Here is a 27,815-nt window from a genome sequence, read left to right as displayed (position 1 = left end):
CACTACTTTATTTAGTTTATTAATTTATGGTCATATATTTACTATTTACTTCTACTCTTTAGATTTATTCTTGCCATTTTCTTTTTTTTTGAGTTGAAGTCTCACTATGTCGCCCAGACTGGAGTGCAGTGGCTGCTCCCGGCCACCGCAGCCTCGACCTGCTGGGGTCCAGCGATCCTTCCGCCTCAGCCTTCCAAGTAGCCGGAATTACAGGCATGCACTACCACTCACGGCTGATTTTTTGATTTATTGCAGAGATGAGGTCTCGCTGCCCAGGCGGGTCTCGAACCCGCAGGCTCAGGCAATCCACTCACCTCAGCCTCCCAAAGGCGCGGGATTATAGGCTGAGCCACTGAGCCTGGCTTATTCTTGCCATTTTCTAACATCTTAAGCTGTAGGCTTAGTCGATTTTCATCCTTTTCAAATATAAGCATGCATGACAATGCATTTTCTTTCATAAGTGCCATTTTAACTATAGTCATAAGATTTGACATATAATATTTTCATCATCTTTCTTATAATCTTTATTCTTTCCTTTTGAACGTTAATGCATGAGTTATTTAGCCCTTTACACTCGGATGTCCCCTTTAAGGGAACATAAAGAGATAGCTGGAGATTAGACAGGACAAACTTATGCCAGCACAAATTTTTCAAAGTATGTTTCTTGAAGTTTTCCACTCAAACTGCATGAAAAAGCAAATAAAGAGATGAAAGATATACTGAGATATTTGTAAAAAAAATCAGCTGGCATCACACTGAAAGAGAATGTGTGAAGTGCTTTCAGTGGTGCTGACACTTCTTTTTAACAGAAGATAGAGATACAGAGCATCCCTATAAGAAAGGCAGCGTGAGTATACCTGTTGTACCATAGGGTATCACTTGGGAAGACAGATCAGCAAGTCACCACAGCCTTAAAAGACAGAGACTTTCGAAGTTGAAGGCAGCTTGTTACCACATGTTAGACAAATATAAGATAGAAAATGATAATTGTTTTGTCATAAATAAGTTCCTCAATATCCAAAATTCCTTATAAGTCAGATATCATTACAATAAAATAACTGGTTCCAATGCTATATTATTTAATAGGAAGTGATTCGATTTTCAGTATTTCATAAAAAGAGCAGTCAGGTTGTTGGTAGGTGATCCGTGAGATGTCTCCAAGTGCAAATTGCATGATTTCTAAACATTCAGAGCTTTTCTATTTACTTTTTTGATACAGGCTCTAATTAATTATATTGTGGTCAGAAACCACAGGTCTATATTATACCAAGCTTTACAATTTGTGAGATTTTCTTTTTTTTTTGAGTTGGAGTCTCTCTGTCGCCCAGACTGGAGTGCAGTGGCCGCTCCCGGCCACGGCAGCCTCAACCTGCTGGGCTCTGGCGATCCTTCCGCCTCAGCCTTCCAAGTAGCCGGAATTACAGGCATGTGCTACCATGCCTGGCTGATTTTTTGTAGAGATGAGGTCTCGCTGCCCAGGCGGGTCTCGAACCCGCGGGCTCAGGCAATCCACTCACCTCAGCCTCCCAAAGGCACGGGATTACAGGCTGAGCCACCGAGCCCGGCATGTTGAGATTTTCTTAAGGCTGTATCACATCTTCAATTTTAACAAATGTTTGTGTTTGAGAAAACTATCTCTTAAGCTGCTGAGTTCAGTGTTCTGGATAGGTCTATTAGATCAATTGTGCTGCTCCTATGCTTCTTATCCCTACAGAACACTTTTTAGCTTTATTAATTTATTATTTACTGATAAAGATGTCATTCAGTGGTTACATTTGAAATTTTTTTATCCAGGAAAATATAGAGTAAACTGAACCTTTAGCATTATATGGTAACTTCCTATCTCTAGAAATGACTTTTGCTTTAATGATTTAATGTTATTTTTTCCCATATTTTTATTTTCAACATTTCTCTATCTTCTTTATCCTTATTTTATTTATTTTGAGTTGGGGTTTCACTATCACCCAGACTGGAGTTCAATGGTGTGATCATAGCACACGGCAGCCTCAAACTCCTGGGCTCAAGTGATTCTCCTGCCTCAGCCTCCCAAGTAGCTGTGACTACAGGTGCATACCACCACACCCAGCTAGTTTTTTGGGTTTTTTTCCTGTAGAAACAAGGTCTTGCTATGTTGCCAAGGCTGGTCTCCTGGGCTCAAGCAGTCTTCCTACCTCAGTCTCCCAAAATGTTAGGATTATAGGCATTAGCCAACTGTGTCCGGCCTATCCTTATATTTAGCTAGGTCTCTTACAAATAACATAAAACTGAATTTCAAAATCTATTATAATGATTTATATTATATAGCTATAATTGTTGATATAATTTGACTTATTTTTAGTAAGTCGAATTTATTTTTTAATAAATAAACTATATTTTTAATATAGTATGCATTTCCCCCTTTGTCTATGACTTTCTATCACTTCTTTTTGTACCCTCTACTTTGGAAATTACATCCTATGCCTCTATTCTTTTAGTGTTTATGTTAGAAATCTTAACATGAAGGGTTAACTTAGCAGAGCCTAAAAGCAACACATTTCTTTCACTCCTCCAATATAATCCAAGGAGCTTCAAAACAGCGAACTACGAGGCTGCTTCTCCTAGTGGACAGGCTGGTGGTATTACACATTTTTGTTCTCTGATCATCTTGTTTTGTTTTTCTCCACAAGTTAAACTGTTTGACATCGCTCAAGCTCAGATCTGCCCACATATCGACACTTTGCTCATCGTGTCTTCTGGCATTTCAAACCTTCCTTTCGGCGTGATTCTCCCGCTGCCACCAAGCACACCCTTTAGGAATTTCCATGAAGACGGCTGATGGCAAATTCTGTTGGTTTTCCAAGCGCTTCCAAAAATACCTTTATTTCACCTTCATTCTTGAAAGTGAATTTAAAGGGCTCTACAATTCTAGGCTGAGAGTAATTCCTTGAGCAGGCTGAAGGGAGCTTCGTCAGAGCATCGAGTCTACCATAGTGCTGGGGCGTCTCTAACGAGTTGAAAAAATTAAGTTACAGACCATGGTAAAACAGAGTAGTATAGTTTCGAAATTACGAGACAAAGGAAATCTACAAGAACTTCTCAGCAACACGGGGATTTTACTGTACCTCCATTTTAGTAAAAGGGGAGTCGAAGGAACCCTAGAATCCTTAAAAATGAGAATCACTCTCTTACATACTTACCATGCTGCTTAGATTTCTTTTTCTTTTTTTTCTTCTTCTTCTGCTTTGGTTTGTAGTGATCTTTATCTCTCTTCTCTCTCTTCTCCTTATCCTTTTCTTTTCTCTTACCTAAAAGATAAAAGTTAATACTTTAGCAATCATGCCTGATCCTGAGTTATTCCTTTGTAATTAACCTAAAAGCAGCATTTATGTTTTAATCAGCTATTCCAGTCACCTGCCCAGAGTGGATGGAGTCATGACTCTGGAACTCCTGATTAGCTTACTGGACTACAAGAGGGGACCTTCATTAGCAGTGTTGAGAAATCCCAACTCCTGACACCTTAAAGTTAACACAGACAGTAGTTAAAACCTTTAAATGAGTCAGATACTCAATTTCCTGATGTGCCAAGAAGTTAAACTCCATAACATACAAAATGCCTGACTGACAACTCAGCATTTTTTCCATATATAATTTAATGAGAAAGCATATTAGAAGAATAAAAAAAAAACTGATAAACTTTTTTCTTTGGAAAAATTACTATAAATTAATTAAATCAATCCATAAATCACTCCTTCATTCTTATAATACTTTGTCTCTATGTACAAGAATGAAGGCTAAGAACATGAAGAAAAAAACTTATTCTATGAAACTGATATTTCCTCAAATTTTAAAGTATTATTTTTCCTAATCACATGTGCTTTAAAAAAAAAATGCTAAAGCAGTATCCTAGAACATTTTATTACAAATTAAATAATCACATATATCCTAGTAGCTACATATATCCTAGTAGTTCCAACTCAGAGTAAGTTAGCCTACAATTCTTTTTTTATTTTAATAGAGATGGGGTCTTGCTGTATTCAGCCTGGTCTCAAACTCCTGGTCTCAATCAACCCTCCTGCCTCAGTCCACCAAAGTGCTGGGTTTACAGGTGTGAGCCACTATGCCCAGCCTTCACCTACAATTTATTCACCATATTTAGTCAACTTTCAGTGACCCAAGCTTGACCTCTCTGTCAAGCTTTATAGTCTTTTGCTTAAACATATAATATTTAAGACTATCATCCTTTATTTTGTGACTTTTAGTCCCTACAGTACAAAAGAAAACATACCAGAATTCAGCAACATTATTATAAAGTATGCTAAAGAATAAAGTATGAAACACATGACTATTTTAATTTCTAATCCATCCTCCAACTCTTAACAAAATTAAATCGAGGCTTATTTTTAAACAGCCGTAATTTTAACTAGGGATGATAACAAACATAAAAGTTCTCAGAGAAAGCCAGAGACTCTCTTGACAAAACAAAACAAAACAAAACAAAAAAAACACATGAAACAAAATATGTATTTAATATACCACGTATCGGGAGCTGACTAACACTAGCAAGTACGAAAACAGATGGTCACTTACACCTAAGGAAGGATTAACAGGTAAAGAGTAAGGGGCAGACTATGGCCTCCCTCTCTGTCAAGCTTTATAGTCTTTTGCTTAAAGATTACTTTCTGTTCATACCAAATGCTGTTGAGCTTTTTTCTTCCAATTTCACTTTTTTTTCTGTTTTCAATATTCCTGGGGGTTAGGAGGAAAATACGTAAGTTTAGTCAGAAAGAGTTAGAAGCATGGGACAATGTTTTAAATTACAATTGCTCACAAAACTCTCAAGACTCTTTTTCTCCTAATAGTCTCCAGTGATTTATTGCCCGAACTAGTAACAAAGAAGTGAAATTTCCTGCTTTTAAAAAACATTAAGTTAAAGGTGATTTTTCTTATTCAGACTACCTAGGTTCGACTTTTGGTTCCACTATTTACTAGCTTTATGGCCTTGAGAGCGTCATTTAATGTCTCTGTGCCTCGGTATCTGTCAAACAGGAATAGGGTTATCTATCTCATATTGTTATAAGGATTACATGAGTGAAAATATGCAAAATGCCTAGACCAGTGACTGGTAAATAAGAAGTTTTTTCCACTTTCTCTTTTGTGGTAGGCAATAATTTGGAACTCTACCATTTCAAGAGCGTAGCTGTGGGTCTGGGTGTAGCAGGCCATCAGGAAAGATCAACCCTAGCGTTACAGCTTTGGACAATCTGAAAGACTCAGACATCTACTCGAGTAGTAGGTCCCCATACCAGCTCTGCTTCTGTGACAGTTATGACATGAATGCTATTCAGATCACCCAAATGAAATACGAAACTCCATAATCAAGCATACTGGTTTTCAACAACCCATATAAAATTTTTAACTAAGATTTAACCTCTTCTTGTCTAAAACAAACTTGTATCTTTGAACTCCATCATGAATGCACTGTTAGGTAATGGTAACTGCCAAAACAGAACTATGTTGTAAACCATTTTTGGTCTATATATAAATACAAATACAAAGGCATATTTACACATTAAAATACTCAATCTTAATAACACATAGGCATTATTATTTATAACAAACTGTACCTCAATTACCATGTAGCTAACTGACACAGATGCATTTGACCAAACTACTCAACTCCTCTTCCATTCCTCTCAATGCTGTATCTGTTTTTGGCTAGAGTTAATCTAAGAAAAATACTACAGTGCATTTAAAATACAATTTTAGTCCATTAGCTTATGCTTTAACATCAACATCTACTAGATTTTGTATTTTTAAAGTCATCCTAAAACACTATTTAAAAAGTGAGCATCTCATTTTCAAATATTGTATATAATTAAAACATGACAAAAATATAAAAATACCATTTAAGTCAAATGCCAATAAGGTTCTAATAAGTAAGTTTCAAATTAAGTAAGAATATTGATCATCTCAATATTTTATGCTACACAAAAAATGAAAGGGCCATCACAGCAAAAAGGAATACAATTAAATGTCCTTATTAGCAAGACTGTGGAATAAATGCACCACTTCATTCTGTTTACTAATTATTGCACCATGAAAATCCTACAGATTATATGCAATTTTCTTAAGAACAATAAAGTATTTGCAAAACCAACAATGAGGAACATGGTTTCCAGATCCCGTGGTGGTACAGGTTCACTCAGAGGCAGCATGTGGCCATGGTCACTGCCTCGTCGGTCCTACTTTCTGGGCACTAGATCTCCAGGGTGGAAAGCAGAGCAGCACTGTTCAGACTCTCTTGAGGTGGGGACAGGGCATCTGATAAAGGATGCCCTGGGCTACCTTTACTGACCAGAATGGATGCCACGACTCAAGTATTTGGCAAGACAGCGAAAACAGTGATAAGCCCCTGTGCCAGAACTGGAGGTCAACACAGCAGAACAGACGCCATCATTCCCAGAATGCTTTCAGAATAGCCAGCTCTAGATTCAGATTTTATAAGTTCTAGTAGTTTCTAAACCTTTAGGTTTCAAATATGGTAAAGTTACAAAAGCAAATTGGAGGACTGACAAAGGGTTGTCAATATTTCACAGAAGGATATAAAAATAAATATTCATATATGCAATAACAGGACTTTAAAAAATACAAACAGAAAATAATACAAATCTACTCTAGAATTCAACATGAAAATAAATTTTTTGTTTTATGAGAAGTTCACTATATAGTCCCTATTTTACTATGTGCTAGATTGTGGTAACCAAAGTATTCAAATTTTAGTTTACAGAATACTGATTTTTAAACTAAATTTTATCAACAGAATATTTTCTTCAAATATTATGTGGCAACTGAATACACAGTGCAACAACACAAAACAAAAGGAGCTACTCTGATTAAGTTAAAGAGGCAGATCTCTGAACCATGCCTGCTTGTACATGACTTAAAAACTAGCAGCTGGGTATAGTGGCTCATGTCTGTAATCCCAGCACTTTGGGAGGCGGAGGTGAGAGAACTGCCTGAGTCCAGGAGTTTGAGACCAGCATGGGCAACTTGGCGAGACCTCGTCTCTACAATAAATCAAAAACTTAGCTGGGTGTGGTGGTGCATGACTATAGTTGCAGTTATTTGAAAGGCTGAGGCAGAAGGATCACCTGAGCCCAACAGGTGGAGGCTGCGGTGGCTGTGAGCATGCCACTGTGCTCTAGCCTGGGCAACAGAGTAAGAATCTGACTAAAAAAAAAACCCCCACACAAAAACAAAAAACTAGTGATGCAGAGTGATTTCTCAAGTCCCTCCTGGTATGGAAAATATTATAGATTCTTCTGGCTAAAAATGAGGCCACCCTGAGAGTCTCTATGGAAGTCCCAGGTCTGAGGGAGCCATGAACATTTGCTTTGGGACTGGAGGCAGATTTGAGTTTCCAGTTGTAGTTTTGTTTTGAACAACTGGAAAATAAACTGAAAAGCAATTTTAAACAGAGAATTTTAAATAGTAAATGTAAGCTGATGTTGGAATAAAATGAAGATCATTTTAAACCAGACACAGTCAGATTAAGTGGAGTTTATGGCATGCTTTCCTGCCACACCAACTCAGACTAACACCAAGACCTACATGTTTTCTACTGGTGGTAACAAGTATTATATTAACCAATCCATAATATAATTTATGGACTCTCTATGGAGGATTCACTAAAAACAGTACAACTATAATGATAAATTTATACAGCATTTATTTATTTATTGACATGTGCATTTAATTCATAAACTAAAGTAAGACTTTGAGTGACATTGAAGAAAAGTCTAATGAACTGCATTGAATGCCACCCTAAAACTTAGTGGGCTGCTAATGAACATCCTAACATTATAAAAATACAGTCTTTATGTCCATGTCAACGCAACATTTCTATCCATATGAACTAGAAATAAAATACTCTGCAAAAAAAAAACAACAGAGGTTTCTTGATATTTATGTACTAATGTGCTGAAAATTGAAAAAAAAAAAAAACAGATATACTTAAGGTATTTCTTTTAACACAGGACTAACTAAAAGTTTCAAAATTATATTCATTTAATTTACCAATTCCAATTTTGTCTTCATAGGGGTTACTAAGAATAGTAAGACTCTGAAAATTTTAAGCTGGAAATTAATAATTCTATCGTATCACGATCTTTTCTTTGAACTAAACTTAGATTCTATGAGATACAGAATTAATGATAATAAGATATTAACATTTTAGAGCCAAAAGTGACCACAGGCATCATCTACCACAATCTCATCACACAGATGAAAACCTGAATTTCACAGGAAGAAGAAGAAAAGACAGGTGGGCTGTCCCTCCGGGGATCTCAAGAGTACAACTGCCAACCTAGCGAAGATCACCCAAGAAGCCACCTCCCTGCCTACCTGAGACCTCCTGAGGGCTGTCTTTTTTCCCTTACACCCAACAGCACTCTATGCTTCTTCAAATACTTTGTATTAAAATAGTTGGGTTTATTTACTTTAAAACTTCAGTTGAGATTCAGGGGATACGAGTGCACGTTTGCTACATGGACATTCTGCAGATGGGCAGGACTGGGCTTCGGGTGACTCATTTCCCAGAGAGCGAGCACTGCACCCAACAGGTCATCTCTGAATGCCTAACACCCTTGCCCACCTCCCCACTTTCAGTGTTCCCAGCATCTATTATTTCCATCCTTATGACCATTCAGCTCCCACATGTAAGTGAGAACAGGCAGTGTTGTTCCTATTTCCGTTATTACTTTGTGTCCCTTGGAGAGCTAAAGTTTCCCCGAAGGCAGACTCCATACCTATACGCATTGTTTCCCTAAAGAATTTTGATAAGGGAACAAGTTATCTGAATACCTCAATCAAAAGTTTCTTTTTCAAAAGGTAAAAAGTTTCTTTTTACTGAGGTACTGGCTACTTCTTTTGGTAATGTGGACAGCTGTAAGCATACCTAATCTGGTCTAGTCATGTTGGCATCCATCTCAGTAGAAGAATGTGGAGAGATTAGTGCAAGCTCATTATCTCTACTGGAAAAACAATTAAGAACGGATGTATATGATAATTGGATCATTTGCAAATCTCATCAATCTTAGCACCACTGCTAAGCTCAGCAGTGTGAGCTATCTTGTCCTCCCAAGAAAGTAAAAACCTAAGTCTGTTCAACTATTTCACATCATTCTAAATGTCCCAAGACTTCCAATTTGACAAAAATAACTCAGAGACTGTCTTTGATACAAGTTATGGTAAATAATGTTTTCTATATCAGCTTAAAATTCAACACTAACAAAATTTACTGATAATTAATATGGACGCCAACCAACAAAACATACATACCCACACATTATATACACACACACATACACACACACACACACACACACACACACACACACACACACACACACACACACACATATATTTTAAAGAAACAAAAACATAAAACCTGCCACTTTAACTCTAGATGTAAGACAACTTGGGAAACAGACAGAAGACCAACAAACAAATACTGCAAAACAGTGCAGAGAGGGTGGATAACAAAAAGGTTAAGAGAGAAAAGCACACAGACCACTTAGAATTTCAGTGCAAGTGATACAGGAGCATGGGTCTTAATCAAAAGGTGTTCCATTACAGTATGAACCAAATTCCATTACTTCTCTCAAAAAACAAAAATTTAAAAGGGGTTACAGATACAAATCAGAATTTCATATCCCTACATTCAAGTACTGTGTTCAACCTTCTAATAAACTTTCAGTAATTAACATTTAAAGCCATGCATTTCCTTGCTGTAAGCAATTAAAGTTGCCAGTCACTGTACTATTAAGCTCATCATATACTGATAAGTCTCACTCTTCCACAAACAAACCTACAAATCCATCATATTATAAAATCTAAAGGCCTCTCTATCTTTTGCTTTCCTAGAAAATGGTCTTATTGTACTTTTTGCTTTCCCAATAGTTATTGCTAATATTTCAAAAAAAAAAATTTCAGTGCCTTCCCTCTAAGTTAATCAGCCATATCTCTACAAATATGCTAGAAATTAAAAAAACAAAAAACAAAAAACTAGGTTCATACTCTCATTAAAAGCAAATCATCTAAGTCAAGGATTTCCATGTACAATCACTATGTTGATATTTTTAGGATATATAATCTGGCAAACATAACACTCTTAGTTATTACATAGCTACTTATATTGGCCTGTATTTCAGTCTTGTTACTATTATTAAAATATTATTAGAATATTCATATTTATTTAGAATATAAATATTAATGAAAACATAAATATCTGAAAATAATTTTCCCAAGAGATATAGGACATCATTCTAGCTTTAATCTATTTTTCATATATTCAGTAGAGTAACAGATTCCAGATTGTTAAAGAAGTGCATAAGGCCTTTATCAGAAAAATCATCTCAATGGGTCAATGATAATTCAGAAATCTTGTGGGAAAGTGAGAAAGAAAAATTAATTACCTTAAGGAAAACCAAGCATCTAAAGACAATGAATCAGACTTGAGAAACTACAAGAAATGCTTCATAATCACACATGTTCAGAATTGGGTATTAAAAACAAAGATAAAGAAACACTATCACATGTAAAATAACATCAATTTTTATAAATAAAAAAATATTTTTCTTAAGTTACTAAATCCTTTTATCTCAATATTTGTCACCACCAGAAAAGAGCAAGCTTTGGTTTATGCTTAATCAAGAAGTCGATAAAGTGGTTTTAGGGAAGATGCCATGAAACACAATTATCCCTGATGGCAGTAAATCAACAAACTGCTTTATGTTCTTCTCTCCACCTCAGAATTGACTGAATTTCAATTTTTTTCACCACTCTAATTCCAAATAGTAACTTAGTGGAAAAGCATTTGTAACTAGTATTTGCCGCTGTATTATATGTACTCTTTGGATGAGGTTATAATTCTATAAAATTTCTAAGTAGAACAATGTACTCATATAAGGAAAATATGAATTAATTATATTTATTATAATTATATATTACAATATTATCATTAATAATTAATTATGTGAATTAATATGTTGGATTTTAAAGGTCAACTTGAGAAAATACCCCCAAATTCTTTCAGGTTACAATAAATATCACAAACTCATGCAAAAAATGTGGTATCAAGCAAGAATAACTTTATACACTGGACTCGCCAAAGAATTTTACAACCAATTAAATTCACTTTGGAGGAATCTGCTTCAAAATATGATTATATTTAAGATACAGGCATATAGTTCAGTGATTCTTAAATATTAGATTATTAAAATCCTTAAGTTTAAGTATTGATACTATCAAGTATTTTCTGGCTACATTTAGCGCTAATAATCTTTATTTTGTCAAAAGAAGGATACAAAACAGAAGCAGGGAGAAGGAGGGAGATGCAAGTGACAAAGTAAAAAGCACATCCGGGGAATGTGACTGTAAATGGTCACACACAAACATGAAAACAGAGAAGCCCTGTCTTCCATAAAAGCGACATAAATGTATTTAGGAAAAAGAATTATATAGGAATTAAAATAATGTAGTTAAACCTAAAAATGTTTACACTCAGTAACAGCAAGAATGCGCCTTTTTACCTGCTGCTGTTGACGCTCCTCTTCCATCAGTTACTGCTTTGGAAGAATTTGTAAGCATCTGTGTGTCTTCCTTTTCTGCCCTGGGACATTCATTATGGTAAGAAGAATCTGGGGCTAGTGGTGCTGTAACCTCTGAACCACGACTTAAGTCAAGAGGGAGACAGGTTCCCAGCTTCTCAAGTGGCAAATGTGCAACATCAGGCACTACACAAAATAAAGAATGCAAAATAATATTAACACAGATAAAATGGCTCAGTTAATATCAAAGTGGACTAAAGTGTTACATAAGTTAAACAGTGCCTTGCACCGAGGCAGCACTCAATAAATATTTGCAGAATAAATGAAGAGTTATCACCCTAAACAATGTAAGAGCAGAAATTTCTTAATACTTTAATAATCTTTATCCCTTAGCTTTTTCTCAATCTTCGTGTATGTTTGGTTCTATAGCAAATCAATATACATTACCCTCTGGTACTGAAGATTCCTGCTGATTCTGAGAACTGATGGAGAATACTTTCCCATCAGTGGCTGGAGAGGGAGAAGAAACCTTTTCTACAGAACCATCAGGCAGGGGCAGGGTGGCTAAACGCTGAGATCTTCTTCTCCGCTCACTATGCTTGAAAGGTCTAGGGGGATTCACAGGCTGTGGAGGACCTAGAAAAAGATCTTCAATGTTCACGAAGCAGATACATACCAGGATCATCTTATCATATTTAAGGAGATAAACGGAAAAAGGATTTATATTCTGCCCTCTGTTGTTGTTATAAGATATCCACAGGGATTGGCAAATTCCAAAGGTAATCAAAGGCAAAAATTGTGCCGTCATTCACAGAATGAGTTAATCAAAAATTCTAAAATCTAAAACCTACTAGTACTAAAAGAAAATAACATGGTAATTTCAAGTAGCTCCCCCAAGTGACAGATTATTGCAGACTGTTGTGTAAATTGCCTTTTTTCCTTTGGGGAAAGTAGTCTTTTAACAGCAAAAGACAAAGAAAAATATATATATATTCCTTTTGCTACATTACAAATCTAGAAACTCTAAGAAAAAAAAGGCAGGGGCATAGGTGACATACATTAGAGAGTTAGTGCTTTACTTCACTTGCCAAAGTAAAATTAACATAAATAATTTTATTCCATCATCAACCTCCCAAATGGAGTTTTATAAACATATGTCTGGGCCTGATTCATTAAAAAAAAACTAAACACAAACAACTTCATATACTTATTGTGTGTAAATAATGACGATTTTTAAGATTATGACTGTGTCATATGTTTTTAGTCTTTTAGTAACTTAGTGAGTAATTTAAGCATCTTCTAACAATAAAACACACATAATTTGGAGATGTCTGTCCTTTCTAACTTTCAGATATCTTCTTTATACATGGCATATAAACATGTTTTACTATTTAGAATAGACAGGATTACAAAGAGCAATATAGTTAATCTAGAAAGACGAAGTAAGAGTGATCTAAAGAAGCTGATATTTGGGTATTTAAGAGCGAATTTACAACAATCAAAATGAAAAAAGACATAGTGGTAACTGAAAAAAAAAGAATAAAGTTCAATTGCTATAATACGATGATGATAATACCAAGATATGAAACAGTTTCAAAATAAAATGTTTATCATTGCTATGTGACATTCCAATGACTACCAATGACATTATTTCATGATAAATGCCATAATAAAATGAATTGTTTATGAAAAAACAATTGAAATATGTCCCCATTCTTTCTATCCATTAAAAACAACAAAAAAGCAAAACCTAATCAAAGTACAAAAAATATGGTTTAGAAGAAAATATGGCAACTGAATGGCAAAGAAGTCAGTATGTATGATTGATAAAAGTCTTCTCAATGCCAACACATTTAATTATTCTTGAAGATAGATATAATATGGAATAATTACACATAGGCAAAAGTATCATTTTCATTCACAGATCATGTTACTATTTCAGTTGTTGCATAAAGAGCAAAGAAAAGTATCATGTACCCAGTGCCTTTTCAGATAACAGTTTTTCATATCTCTAATTTGGAATACTAAGCTAATGAGTCAGTCAACACAAATCTTGTGTTATATTTTAAAAGACTAAGTTTACTCTTGAAAAATTCGTAGTAAATAGTAAAATCTCTAAAAATATGACCAAGAAGCACACTTCTTTTATTAATAAGATTAAACTGAGGGCTACACCATAAATATTAGAAAAAGAATGAATAAAATGCATTGAAGAGGGGGATTACAAACAAGTGAAAACACTATAGGATTTGTCTTAAGTAAGGTTAAGTAAAGATATCTCCTTGGGTCTTTTTATATCTTTTTTATTTACTTATTTTTTGTAATGAATCAGGCCTCTCATTGTGCTTGGATTAAGAGAGTCACACTATAGTGGAATTTGTGTTATAAATTTTAAGTTTTCTCAACCAGCAGTAGTCTCTAAACAATAAAGCAGTGAGAAATGTCTATGATTTTTGCCCCTGAAAGAGTTTCAAGCCTTCCCTATCATATCCACTCAAGTCCGAGTTTTTAAAAAGCAACTTCATAAAAATACAATATAACTACAATCAAACTGTTTTTAATGTATCTTATAGGATAAGTAACTATTTTTCAAAAATCTGTGCTCACTAGTTTTATTTATCACTGAAGAAGAAAGCTGAGATACAAGCGTCAAATCCTCGACTTGTATTAACTCTGGGGAAAGTGGTGATTTAGGGGGTTTTATACACCCAGAAGAATCTCCAGATTCATGTTTGCATTTCTTGCTGCGAGCCTTCCCTGAAGACAAAGTTGAGGATAACAGTGCAGGTTTCTGAGTGTTGGCAGAACTGCTAATGTCAGCTTCATTTTTTTTCTGACTTTGAGGTTTAGGTGAAATCGCCTGAATAAATAATAAAAAATTGATATTTTTATTTTGGTTTCTTCATTTTTGTTCTTGTATTCTATTTTGATTGTTAAGCAACTTTAGTATCCAAAAACATTGTTAAGCAACATATAACATTTCTAATACAAATGAAAAACCAAAAAGAACCCCACAAATTATTAACTAAAAGCTGAATAGGCTGTCTTTAAAGGGATGCTGTCAACTTTCAGTCTAAATTTGCTTTTTGTTTTTTAAATGTGTTATTCATAATATTCTCAGAAAAACAATTGTTATCTTACTGGACAAATATTTTCAGTATTAAACAGAAATATACCTCTTTAGGAACCATAACTGCCAATGACATTAATAATAATTAGGTAAACAAACAGCATTTTTATGTTTTAGAGTCTTAGAGGAATATATTTATGCTTCTCATTTTCAGATGTTTTCCTATAAAATAATGGCCTTTATCAAGTTGAATGTGAAGGTGTGAGTAGACAGTTTCCCTTTAAAGAAAGATCTCAACAGGAAAACAATGACCAAATTAACAAAACATTATCTTTAACTCATTTTAGTGCTGAAAGCTAGTTTCATAAATGTAATGCATCATGAAATCAGAGCCACCAGCATATAGAGTTAAAAGACTAAAAAACAATACAAAACAAGCAACAAAAAAAACCAAAGATATAAAGTGTAAGTTAAAAACATTGGATTTAAAAAACAAAATACGTCGCATTCTTAGATGAGAGCTTTTACCTTCTTCCTGCCAACTGATACTTTTAAAAAAAAATTAGAACCTTGTCAGTTCTTTCATAAATAATATTTTTACTCATTTGGCAGTAAAATTTCCTACATATGTTAATAACGTGTGAATATGCCCACTTACAAAGACAACAGAAAATAGCCACATTGGATGCTTTTGCAATCTATGGCGCTAGAAAGCCTGTACCTATCTCTTTCTGATATACTTATCTTAGAGCAAAATATATAATACACATTTCTTAAAAATAGGCCTTATACAGAGTCAAATTGCTAGCACTGTAAACAACATGCTTGTCCCCAAGAAACCATTTTACTTCTACGTCTTTTGTGAGGGATGACCACCAGGTCTGCAGTCTGCAGGTCTCTGGCATATGAAAGATCATTGTCTAGGGATCAAATAAATAATAATTCTATTCCCACTAAAATACAAGGCACTCGAATTTTGGTGGGAAGACAGTGTATATTTGGTACTATGTAGGGCACCTTTGAATGCTCTACAGACAGCATGTTGGACATACCACATAAAGGCCTGGTGTCAAGTGTCCCATTCACTTAGTTGTCAGCATTTCTATTCTCAAATTTATTCATTATAAATGTGTTTAAGTGCAGATTGATTATTTGAAAAGGTACTCTATAAATGGAAAGTATTTCTAAGCTTACATATAAGGTGTTGCCAGAAAAGTAATTAGAGCCATTACTTGTAAATAAACAATTTTATTGTTCATCTTCACATATGTGAAAGACATCACTACAGCATCCATTACTCTCAGGTTACAAAGTTATAAAACAAGATTTAAAAACTTAAATTAATATCTTGATAAGGTGCTTAACTTCTAAACAAGGACAAATTAACATTTTTAAAAGTTTACTGAATTATTATGCATCTAATGCAAGTTTTATCCAAAAGTAAATATAACATGACATATCCCTAATACAATTAAATAATCTATAATTAATAAGCTGAGAATTGGGGTTCAAGACCACAGAGTTTAATTTTTTTTAAATATGTAAATAAAATGAATCATTAGCACAGTAAGTTTTGGCTATAGGCCTATTACCAATCTATGTCATGAGTGACATTACTTTAACTCATTAGAAAACAGAGGTTAGTGACAATCAATACCTCTTCTTTAGGTCTATTGCTGATACCACTTGAGATGTAATTGAGAGCTTTATAACTCGGCTTTTTAACTTTGAAGCAAGCTAACATGTAAGATATAAATTAAGAGTTTTGTTACAAAACATTTTCACATTGAAATCAACCTGGATGACAAAAGTAAGGGAACGGCATGATGTTCCTTAAAACCTAAAATAATTTACAAAGTTTTCATTAATGATTATTGGTCTCTTTGTTACAAAACTGGCAAGGACTCTAAAAAATTTTTTAATTATGAAAATAGAAACAGCCGAGTTACACAATTTTCCTTTCTTTCTTTTAAATGCAAAATGTTGTTTTCTGCAGTTCTCTCCAAAATAGGTACTGCCCTCTATACTAACTTTCACATATAATAAGCGCTTTTCACAATCACATTCACCTCAGCAGGATTGTGCATAAAGAAAGATTGACATTGTAATGAATTTTCCAGTAACATTTTATTATCCAAGTCCCTGATTTATCGCATTCTCAGAATACCATAAACATTGGTGGAAATACAAAATATTGTTATATCTGGGATGCTGAATATAGTAATACACAGTAAAAAAATTCATTTAAAATTTGGTTGATATACTGACAATAACGGCAAAGACTTAACCGTTTGATGATCACAGAATATCAGAAGGTATGATTCAAAGACATAGTAATCAATTTAAAAGACCATTGATTTAATACAACATTAATGGAGGCAAAACAACGCACTGTTATCTAATCAGGCCTAAGTAACCCTGAAAAACTCAATACAATATCAATTAAATTTGGGCTATCTTTAAAAACGCATCTAGAGAAGAGCAAAAGATACTCGTTTAAAAGTCTTCTTTATTAGGCTACTAATAAAGAAAATTAAAATAATACAAAAAGGATATATTAAAACTACATTAAGGCTCAGATTTTAAAACAGGAGAACCAAGGAAATCCAGTTATGGCTATTACTGTGTTCTTATAGTCTTACAGTGCCTAAGAAGTTAAGCCCTTAGAGAATGTAAAAGCATGCACAGTCCAGTATATACAGGTATGTGGGAATCTGAAGGTAGCCAAGGCAAAATCTAGCAACTGCAACCTTCACATTCAAGTTCCTCTATTAGGTGGTTTAAAGACAGACCCTTAATAGTTTTTTAAAATTCTCTTTTTTTTTGTAGTTATTAAAATATACATCCTAGCAAAAATGTATGGCTCATTGATCAAGTCATAAAACACATAGTCTAAACACCAACTGTTACAATATAAAAGAAACTTCTTACAAAAGAAGCTTTATTAGATGTCAAAAAAACCCTGTCTTAACTCACAAATAAAAAGTATTTGTGGAAGGGTCTTTTTGTAAGCTAGTTAAAGGTGATCCAGCTGGAAGCTTATACCCTGGGTTGCCTGTCTCCAGGCCTTCACATTTTGGAGACAAAGGCTTTAATGCCAGTCTATTAAAAACAAACACTAATGAAGTCTGTAGTTCATCTGCATACCTTGGAGATGGCAGAGTTAAAAATATATCATCAATTTATTAGCTTCCTATTCCCATAATTGATCAAAAGGAAAATTTCAATTACGTGGATACTAGAGCTCCGTCATCACTCCAGTGGGAACCTTGAAAAAAATCAAATGCTACCATTTCATACCTGCTCCAGCATTGGAGCTGTTTCATTGTAGTCTTCCTTTTTTTCAGCACCATCCACCCCAACAGCTTTGGATGCCAACAAACCTTGAGAAAAATTGTACAGAAATTGCTTATTAGAAAAAAATACTGATTTTCACCCGAATTAACTTCAAAATCTTAGCAGTTGAAATGTTCCACACTTTTTAATATATAGGAAAGAAATATTCACAAATATTTACTTTACAAAAATACAAATGCCCTTAACAGTTAAGTCAAGGGGCTGGAATAGAACTTGAAAGTTGTTTACATAGTTGCATGGGATTTTTAAAACATCACTCAATGAAATCATTAAACACATATACGTACATACACATATTTATTCTATAAAAAGTTAAAATTCTATGTCTTAATATCCAGATTAACACTGCTTAGATTGTTAGAGCTTATGATACAAGCTTTGTCTATACAACTGAAATAAAATATAGAATTAATATTAAGATACAATAAGCCCTAGCAGACATCAAGAATATAAAAAAATTTTTGTTGTATTATTAGCTAAAAAAAAAAACCCACTCCCAATCTGCAATTTCAATCAGATCTTTTTAACTTAGCTTTATATGTTTAATCTCTTTGCCCAGCTGTACTTTATCATCTCACAAAAGTTCCAAAAATACTGACTTCATGTTAAGGAAAAAAAAGTGTGGGTCCTTTCCAGGACATCTGAACTTAACATAATTGCTTCATTCTATAAATATAGGACAAAATAACTCAAAAGTTTGTTTTCACCAATGTATATCACTAATTCCCAACTTTAAAAGACTATTTTATCTGAAATATATAATTAATTTCACAAAACATTAAGACCCTGCTTTGATTAATAAGTTATAGGTATTTCCTTGGTTAAAATTTATTGCTAAGCCCGTCCGGTACCTTCAATAAAGTCCATTTTATAATCCTTGTACAATAACAAGTATTGTTTTTGTTTATGACCACTCTGCTCATAAAAGGTCATCAAAAAGTATTTTTGTGTCATTTCAAAATTGGTCACACAAATCTTTGCTTTAAAGGAAGTATGTTTAAAAACCAGCAATATAATAGTAACCTTACTATAGCTATTATACCACTGACATTTGAAGCTAGCTATCTGTAGCACATTTAATAGAAGGAAAAAGTTTCCCCCAAATGCCATATAATGGAAACCTACCCACGAAGCAACATGTCTTGACTTCTCAGATAGCTACTCTAAACGACCTAGGTAAGAATTCACATATTAAAATTATATTCTCCAAGTAGAACCTGAACAAAATATTAAATTAGGCAAAAGGTAAATTTCCTTTGTTGGACAGTTGAATATCTAGCAATTCATGAGTGTAAAACATGACTTAATATATCAATGATTGGTATTAAAACTGGTATTTGACCCAGTTTGAGATTTTTAAAAAAAAATCTACAGTTTGTTCCAGCCTCATGCCATATCAGGAGTATATAAGCAATTTTACAAAAAGTGTTAAACCATAAATTTAATCCTAATTATATTCTGAACATATTTTACATGGCTGAAAAGGTGTAATATGAACTATTTCTTTAACATTTAAAAACATATTCACTAGACTTTTTTTTTGCAGCTAGTTTTTTTGAGAATCAAATAACTACTGAAATAGAAATAATTCAGAAATCCAGTTCTTCCTTTGCAGGTAACTGAGTAGAGGTTCTATTCCTAAAGCTATTCAAAAAGCATATTTGCTATTCAATACATTACCATGATTATATGTTTTTGTGTTTCCTTTCACATAGGTGGTTAAATACTTTTAAATACCAATCAATAGATCACAAACAAACTGAAAGGTACCACAAGTTTTAAAAGAAATAAAATAATGCATTCAATACCTGTGAATTTACATTAGGATATTATAGACCCAATGAATTAAAAGTCATTCTCGTTTAATAATTTGGGAAAGAAAAATAAAATCATGTAATGTGTTCCTAAAAAGTAATGAAGCATTTAAGAAAAACTACTTAAAGTTAGATCAGAAAATACAACACTAGAGGATTCAAAAGACCAAGAATGATCAATAAAGTTTTTTTTATGTGGTTTTTTGTTTTTTTTTGTTTTTTTTTAGTTGGTGTCTCACTCTGTCGCCCAGACTGGAGTGCAGTGGCCACTCCCGGCCACCGCAGCCTCGACCTGCTGGGCTCCGGCGATCCTTCCACCTCAGCCTTCCGAGTAGCTGGAACTACAGGCGCGTGCTACCAAGCCCGGCTAATTCTGATTTATTGTAGAGATGAGGTCTCGCCAAGTTGCCCAGGCGGGCCTCGAACCCGCGGGCTCAAGCAATCCACTCACCTCAGCCTCCCAAAGGCGCGGGATTACAGACTGAGCCACCGAGCTTATACACATGCACACCAACTCACAAAAAGAATTATCAAATATAAACAAAAAAAGGGGAATAAATAATAAAACAACTTTGTGAAGAGATGACTCTGACTACTTTTATCTTAAGAGGCAGTCCAAAATCTGTTATCTTGACCTGCTAATATTCTAGTAAGAAATGCAATAGCCACAGAAAATGAGAATAATTGGAAGAAAACAGACACAAATGAAATTAATTTTACTTAACGGAAACTACTTATTAATTACCAATAGATTAGCAACAAGCGCTCTTCTAGAGTAATTGATCTCAAGTATAAAATTATCCTATAACAAGGTATTATGCAACTTCAAGAAATTATTTAAGTATTATGTAGGAGAATATAAATTATTCATGAATCCCACCAGCAAACAAAGTCACAACTTCACAATATTCTACTTGAGCTATAAAAATTTACAGTTGGTCTCTTCCTGCCAAGAGGAGTAAACAGAGGCTGGAGCTACTGGCAATGACAAAGGGAGCAAAGGAAGAGCCAAGTGGTGAAAGTTTTGGTCTCCTTTTCCTTCAGGCATTTCACGCCACAATCCTTGCTGGAACCAAGAATCAAACATTCTTGATATTATCATCAATAACATTCTTGATATTATCATCAATAACATTACTAATCAATTCAAACGTCAGAATTTTTTAAGTTTAAAAAATTCCTTAAGTTTCACAAACACATCTAAGCAGGTTGAACTTCCAGGAACTCCTAGAAATCATCAGAAACAGAACATGCACCAAGTGCTTATGTTTCCTCTTTTATGCCTTGACAATCTGTATTTTTAAATCTATTCAACATGTTTGCCTGCAACTTTGTTACAAAAATACAGACTCCTGATTTTCTGTGTAAAATTGTTTAAGTCAGTGTGCATAAAGCATATGATACTATAAATAAGGTACGGTACATAATGAAAAATAAGACCATGGAAGAATATTTATCTATACACACACACACACTGCAACATTTTCAATGTCTATTTAGAAACTGAAAAAAGCCACCCTTATTTCATTCTCTATGTTTAGAATCACTGTAGGGTATGTATGTATGTGGGATAGAGAATAGAAAGAATGATAAATACATGAATTAAAACTATCTAGTGGCCTGTCTACTTATTTCAGCTAGAACTATTTTTAAAATAATAAAATGGAGTAGAGGGAAATATATCAGAGCAGGTTGCCATGACCCGTCCCATTCCTCTCAGTAGCAGAAAGATAAAAAGACACATACAGATAAGCTTGATAAATTTAAAATATACCGCAATTCCATAAAAAATTGCTATTTTATATTAGTTCTCATTTCTTTTTTCTAAACTACAAATGAAATGTACTATACAGAGACAAGCCTCAGTTTCAACCACCAGACAATCTTACAATCTTTACTGTCTTTCTGTTTGATATCATTGTAACATGAAATCAGAAACAGGTGCAGAAAGATGAACTATTACAAAGATGATCACACACTTAAATCTTCTGAGTAAATAAAAAGATCATAATGGTTTCACATTCATAAAATATTACACTTTGCAGTTGCTGCCAAACTACCACTTACTCATTTGCGATTCCCAAAGAAAAGTGAAGAGAAAGTCCCCCCACAAGGCACAGGGTGTTTCTAAGCAACCAGAATTACAACTTGAGGCACATGGTAAAATGGTTCTGTTTTCCCCACTACTGTCTTTTCAAGGCCACGGAGAGACAAGGCATCATGGTAGGCTCAGCTGTTTTGTTTTAACTTCTTTATATGTTGAGCTTGAACCTTTCAGTAAGAGTTATGTAAAAGTATACTGATTGACATTAAAAGCAGGTTATCCAGATTGAAGGAAAAAGCATGACGCTGGGAAGCTGGCGATCACATCATATCAGTCACCTCCATCTTCTTTGATCTCGACTTCTCAAATAGTGCTGTTTCAATCTTTGTATAACAGAGTTAGAAAACTATTCCACTTTTGCCCAGCATATAATACTGGGTTCCATATTTTAAGGCAAAACTGAAGTCTCAAATTGGAATCAGAACAGTCACTTAGAGAATTTTGGTTTTTCCAAAGTTAATGTTTCTAAGGAAAAGGTGTAACAGGAAAACAGATTTGAAATATTTTCTGTCCTGGGCCCAGATATATTCTTTATCAGAGAAAGGCAGGAAAATAATATAAACAAATGAAAAATAGACTGTTCTCATCAACTGAAACCAATTATAATACCTTAGATAAACACCATTAAAAAAAAAAACTAGTGGTTCTAAAGAACCTTCAGCTCCAGAATCATCTTTCAATGGGCTTACTCACTTTGGAAAATGGTCAAAATGTTTAACTTTACATTTATTCCTAGATCTGACAATGGCACCAAGCTTCTTCAAATTATTTAAATGAATGTCAACAAAGGTTTATACAGTTTTATTAGATCAAAGGCACCAAAACCCATTTTGCCTCTACAATAAGAATGTATGACTGAATCATTGAGGTATTTAAAGATCCCCTTTTAACACACACTCATAAAAATAAAATACGTTCATAATTTCTTTTAAAGACTAGAATCACTAGGCTGAATAGACATTGGGAGTGATAGGGCCTAGTATGCCTGGCCCCTATTCTAATACTTCAATCCCTTTTTCTATAAACATTAACCAGGCTAGAATTATCAGTGTTTTCCACATCTTAGCACTGCTATTTCCTAAATTACAAGAAAGTACATGGAAATAAGCCAGATTCTAGAGGCCAACCGAAAGATAAGGGTGGAAATTAAAACAAAAACATATAGAAATATTCTTACATTAAGAATCAACAGATTAAAGAAGTCACTTTAAGTCAGATATTTATCTTTCCAACCACATATGGTACCATTCTTAAGTATGCCTGATCAAGTGTAAGAATGTTCATGTAAAAATATTTAGAACCTCAGAAATTATGTCACCGTAAGTTGACAAAAGATAATCAATTCTTATATAAACTACTCCTATTACCATGATGATTCAAAAACTACTGAATTTTGCAGCATTTGACCTTATCAATCCTCACAACATCCCTGTGAGGTAGGTAGAAGATATGTGGTATTTTTCACATTTTAACACAGAAAAAGCACACAGTGTTGAAAGACATTGACCTTGAAGAACCAGAAAGTAACTTTCTTATTAACCAGTTCATGACACTGAATCAAAAGATGCATTTACTTTATTAAAAACAAACTACTCTAAAATAAAAACCCTCCAATCCCCCAAAAAAGAATCATTATAGTTTACCAGTAATCTTGTTAAGTCGAGCTCTCTTTGCCTGAAATGAGTTGCCTTGATTATTTTTTCTCTTGTTTGATAATGCGCTCTCTGGCTGTGGAAAGACCATCTTTGGAACGTTCTCTACATGAAGTCCTACTTTTAATAGAACACATATATGAGAGTTTATCTAGAATCCAAAACTAAACACAAGATTTTTTTAAAAAAAGCAAAATAATAAAAATGCTTTGCACATTCATTTTTTAACAGTGTATAATAAAATAACTTTAAAAAACCCAAATCCCTCCAGACATATATTAGAAATAAAAGACTACTACACAGCTATTCTTTAAGGAAAAATGCAGGAAGACAATGATTTACTGCTTTTTCCATATTACATACTGAAATATATGCAGAGCATTTAAAAGTATGAAGAAAAAAAACACAAAACAAAACAAAAAACTCAAACAAAAACCTGCTACCAAGAAGTTACAAATCAAAATTTCAACTCAACCCTATTCAAGAATATTGAGAACATCCACCAAGTATCCATTCTAGACTTGATTTTAAGAACTATCTCTAAGAGCTAAAAAAGTTAGTCATCGTATCACTCTAGTGGAAAAAGCCTAATAATTTGATTATATATTCAAAAGCACAGGGAGCCAAGAAATTTGACTTACTCACTACATGAGCTACCAGTGTCATAAGGAATGAACATAGGAATGTATTTTGTACCAAATGTTTCACTAGATGTAGGCAGATCTTCCTTCTTCTCGACTTCTGGAGTGGCTATACAAGTTGACGTTTCTTCCTTCTTTGAAGGTACTTTAAACCATTTTCTTTCATCTTTCTCTTTATCTTTATTGCTGTTAGCGCTGGTTCGAGGTTTACTCCCTGTTTTATTCTTGGCAGCAGCTGCAGCAGCTGCTTTGACTAAAGCTATCCAATCCTCCAAAGGAAAAACAAAAACATACTAAGTATTAAAAATTAATTACAATGTAATTGCATGAATGAATCACAAATAACATTTTCAAAGTTACTTTCACATACGTGCACATAAACATAAGTACTGAGATAACTATATTTACATGATAGATCAACAACATGGTAGATTGTCAGATTTAATAATCTAATAGTTTAGATTGTATAAACTTTCACAGAATAGGAAAAATTTCAATAACAAGTATTCCTTTGATATGCTTTCACAGGAGCAAAATCTAAAACAATAGGAAACCTAGCATAGATACAGACTACTACAAGACATTCCACTTTAGTATTTTTAGGGCTTAATTAATAAATTAAGTTTCTTTTCCATAATACAAAGGAAAACAAAAAAAAAGATAAAAATGTTATACTGCAATTCTAAAAAGAGTAAAAACAACTGTATTTTCACCAGCCAAATTACTGATTATGACAAATGTATCATTCAAATTATTATTGATTCCATAGAAATCAAGGCAGGCATGATTTTATTATTATCTAAAGTTTTAAAAGTTTGTATAGCAATTTATCACAACAGCTTAATATTACTGAAGAAAAAAAGAACTACATTGACCTGACCAAGTTAAAGTACACAGTCCAGATTATTTTTTCTCCCTATATAACCTACTAAATCTGTGATTATTACTGTTCTTCTAAGATTTGAATATTTATTTTTCTCGTGTCTTTTAAGTTTACTGCTAAACAAATTTTACCATTTACTAAAAAATGCTTACCGTAAAAAATAAGGAAAGGTGTAAAGAAGTGTAAAGTGGTGGTCGTAACATTTTAAATTTCATAATCAGAAAGGTTTATAAAAGAAATATTCGTAATTTCTCTACAAAGTTAATATTTCACTGAGGGCACTAAGCTCCATCAAAAAGACCACCAATTTAGATTCTTTCAATATGCACCATACATTAAATCCCTAGTCTCAGCAACTAAACACAATTTAATAATACGAAATAAATTCACAGGTGACATTAACAAGTAAAAGCGAAATAGGTTAACAAATTTAAGAAATGTAGTCTGATGGCTGTTCGGCCTTGAAAATATATGAGTAAGCCATTAAAAAAACAAACAAAATCTGTATTCTAAAGCTCTCCTTCCTGATTTAAATTAACTAAAAACATCATGTTGATTGCACTTAACAAATTCAGTCACCAATTTTCTAATGAGTGCTGTATATGCCAGGACCCAAGCTAAACAGTCAAAAGACAACTGATAACAGACTGGTCCTCCTCATGAGGATTCACAGGTAAATAAAACTGTCTTTAAGATAATGTGACAGGAGATACAAGAGAGATAAACAAAATACTATGAGAGGACAGAAAAGATTGATTTTGACTGAAGACAGACCAGTGGATGGCTTCAGGGAAAATGACAGGAGCTGAACTCTGAAGGTCGCAGGAACTTGCTTGGAAAAGGTCACTCCAAGCAAAAAGAAAAGCATTAAGCAAAGGCATGGAAGTCAAAGTGTACAGGAATGGGGGAGAGTGATGGAAGGTTCAAGGAGCAATGTGGATAGTGAAAACCAGTATGGCTAAGTGGAGCCTCGGGACTAACATTTATGTGGTAAGAAAAGAAAGCCCTACCAATGGGTGGAGGCAGGCAGAGAAATCAACAAAAAGGAAAGAGAAACAAGGGTTTAAGTACAACCACACAAGCAACGGAAAGTGCTCCATGCAGCAGAGATCATATGTTTGCCAAATTATTAAGAGTAGGGCATTTAATTCTGGGTTCCACACTGTGGGAAAAGTTTTCAGTTGTTAAATTCTGGAAAACATCAGAGGTAATTTCCACCTCCAGTTGTATTCTACCTCCAAGACAAATCTAGAAAGTCTTATTGTACCTCTCACATTTTAAGTTAGATATTTTTTAAAAATGCTTCCTAATCATATGACTTGCATGGGAACCACAGCAGGTATGTGATTAAAGAATTTTCTCATTATTTTGCTTTTGTATTTTTATGTTTTTTAAAATTTTGTGTTTGCTCTTGTATCTTTTTATATGTACATATTTATGAGGTTCTTGTGAAATCTGGCTATATGTACATAATTCATAGTGATCAGGTCAGTGTATTTAGAGTGTCCATCACCCAAGTATAATACATTTTTGTTAACTACAGTCATCCTACTCTGATGTCAAACACTGAATTTATGGCAGCAGCCCCCAATCTTTTTGGCATCTGGGACCTGTTGTGTGAAAGACATTTTTTCCACAGACCAGAAAGGGGGGGTAGTTTCAGGATGTTTCAAGTGCATTGTATGTATTGTGCACTTTATTTCTATTATTATTACACTGTAATATATGAGAATCTAGTGCTACCACTGATCTGACAGCAAGCGACACTCAGCTCATAATGCGAGTGATAGGGAGCAGTTGTAAATACAGATGAAGCCTCTCTCCTTCCACCTGCCTACTGCTCACCTCCTGTTGTGCAGCTGATTTCCTAACAGGCCACAGGCCAGTATGGGTCCATGGCCTGTGGGCTAAGGACTCCTGTTCTACAGGAAACTTAAACTGTCAAAAATAACTCTAAGGGTGACCCTTCCATGAATAACAACTAATAATGATATATTTCCAAGTTCTCTGTAGATAACATAACAGAATAGCGCATCAAAAAGGACACTGAAATCGATGATCTAGGTTCAAGGAATCACTATATCCAGAATGGCTGAGTAAAGTTTTAAGTCAGTCGTGCAATTCTCTATGTTCTGAATTCCTCAACTGTGAATAGAAACATCAGACATACCATGTCAAAGGATTTGCTATAATAATCCAATAAAACAATGTACACAAAAAAATGTTTAGTAAATAGTAAAGGACCTCAGGAGACAACCTTTAACACTAGTGAGTTATAATGTAAATTTTGTGTCAGCATATGCTCAGGAAGAAAAAAGGAGAGAAAAAGCAAGTACTTCCCCTGTTACAAAACTTCAAATTCAAAATATAACGGCTCAATCTCTCACCTCAGCTCTTATTAGGTTGGAAATCAGAAGAAACAATAAAGCCGAGCTCAGTGGCTCAGCCTGTAATCCCAGCACTTTGAGAGGCGGAGGCAAATGGATGGCCTGAGCCCGTGAGTTCAAGACCAGCCTGAGCAACTTGGCAAGACCTCGCCTCTACGATAAAAAAAAAATTATTGGTTATTGAGTTGTAGTGCACACCTGTAGTTCCAGCTACTTGGAAGGATAGCTGGAGCCCAGCAGGTCGATGCTGGGGTGGCCATTAGTGTGCCACTGCACTCCAGCCTAGGCATCAGAGTGAAACTCCAACTCAAAAAAAAAA

At 34.2% G+C, this 27,815-nt stretch overlaps 1 protein-coding gene across 5 annotated transcripts in view; it reads right to left on the bottom strand.

Annotated features, from left to right (window-relative positions):
• PHF20L1 (PHD finger protein 20 like 1) overlaps positions 1-27,815 on the bottom strand; it is a 72,315-nt gene that overhangs the window by 21,908 nt on the left and 22,592 nt on the right. For 4 of the 5 annotated variants that reach the window (XM_008061954.2, XM_021714409.1, XM_021714410.1 and 1 more), the window contains 8 exons: positions 24,282-24,495; positions 23,577-23,702; positions 17,959-18,041; positions 14,196-14,448; positions 12,036-12,224; positions 11,571-11,774; positions 4,669-4,725; positions 3,177-3,284 (listed from right to left, as the gene is read on the bottom strand). In XM_008061954.2, coding sequence (XP_008060145.1) covers positions 3,177-3,284; positions 4,669-4,725; positions 11,571-11,774; positions 12,036-12,224; positions 14,196-14,448; positions 17,959-18,041; positions 23,577-23,702; positions 24,282-24,495 — 1,234 coding nt within the window. Of the gene's footprint in view, positions 1-3,176; positions 3,285-4,668; positions 4,726-11,570; positions 11,775-12,035; positions 12,225-14,195; positions 14,449-17,958; positions 18,042-23,576; positions 23,706-24,281; positions 24,496-27,815 lie in introns of all 5 variants that reach the window. The other variant, XM_008061952.2, reaches the window with a different exon arrangement.

The sequence above is a fragment of the Carlito syrichta genome, unplaced genomic scaffold (genome assembly GCF_000164805.1).
Source record: "Carlito syrichta isolate Samal-C Ts95f unplaced genomic scaffold, Tarsius_syrichta-2.0.1 Scaffold305643, whole genome shotgun sequence".
Classification (NCBI taxonomy): Eukaryota; Metazoa; Chordata; class Mammalia; order Primates; family Tarsiidae; genus Carlito; species Carlito syrichta.
This window is presented reverse-complemented; position numbering and strand designations above follow the sequence as displayed.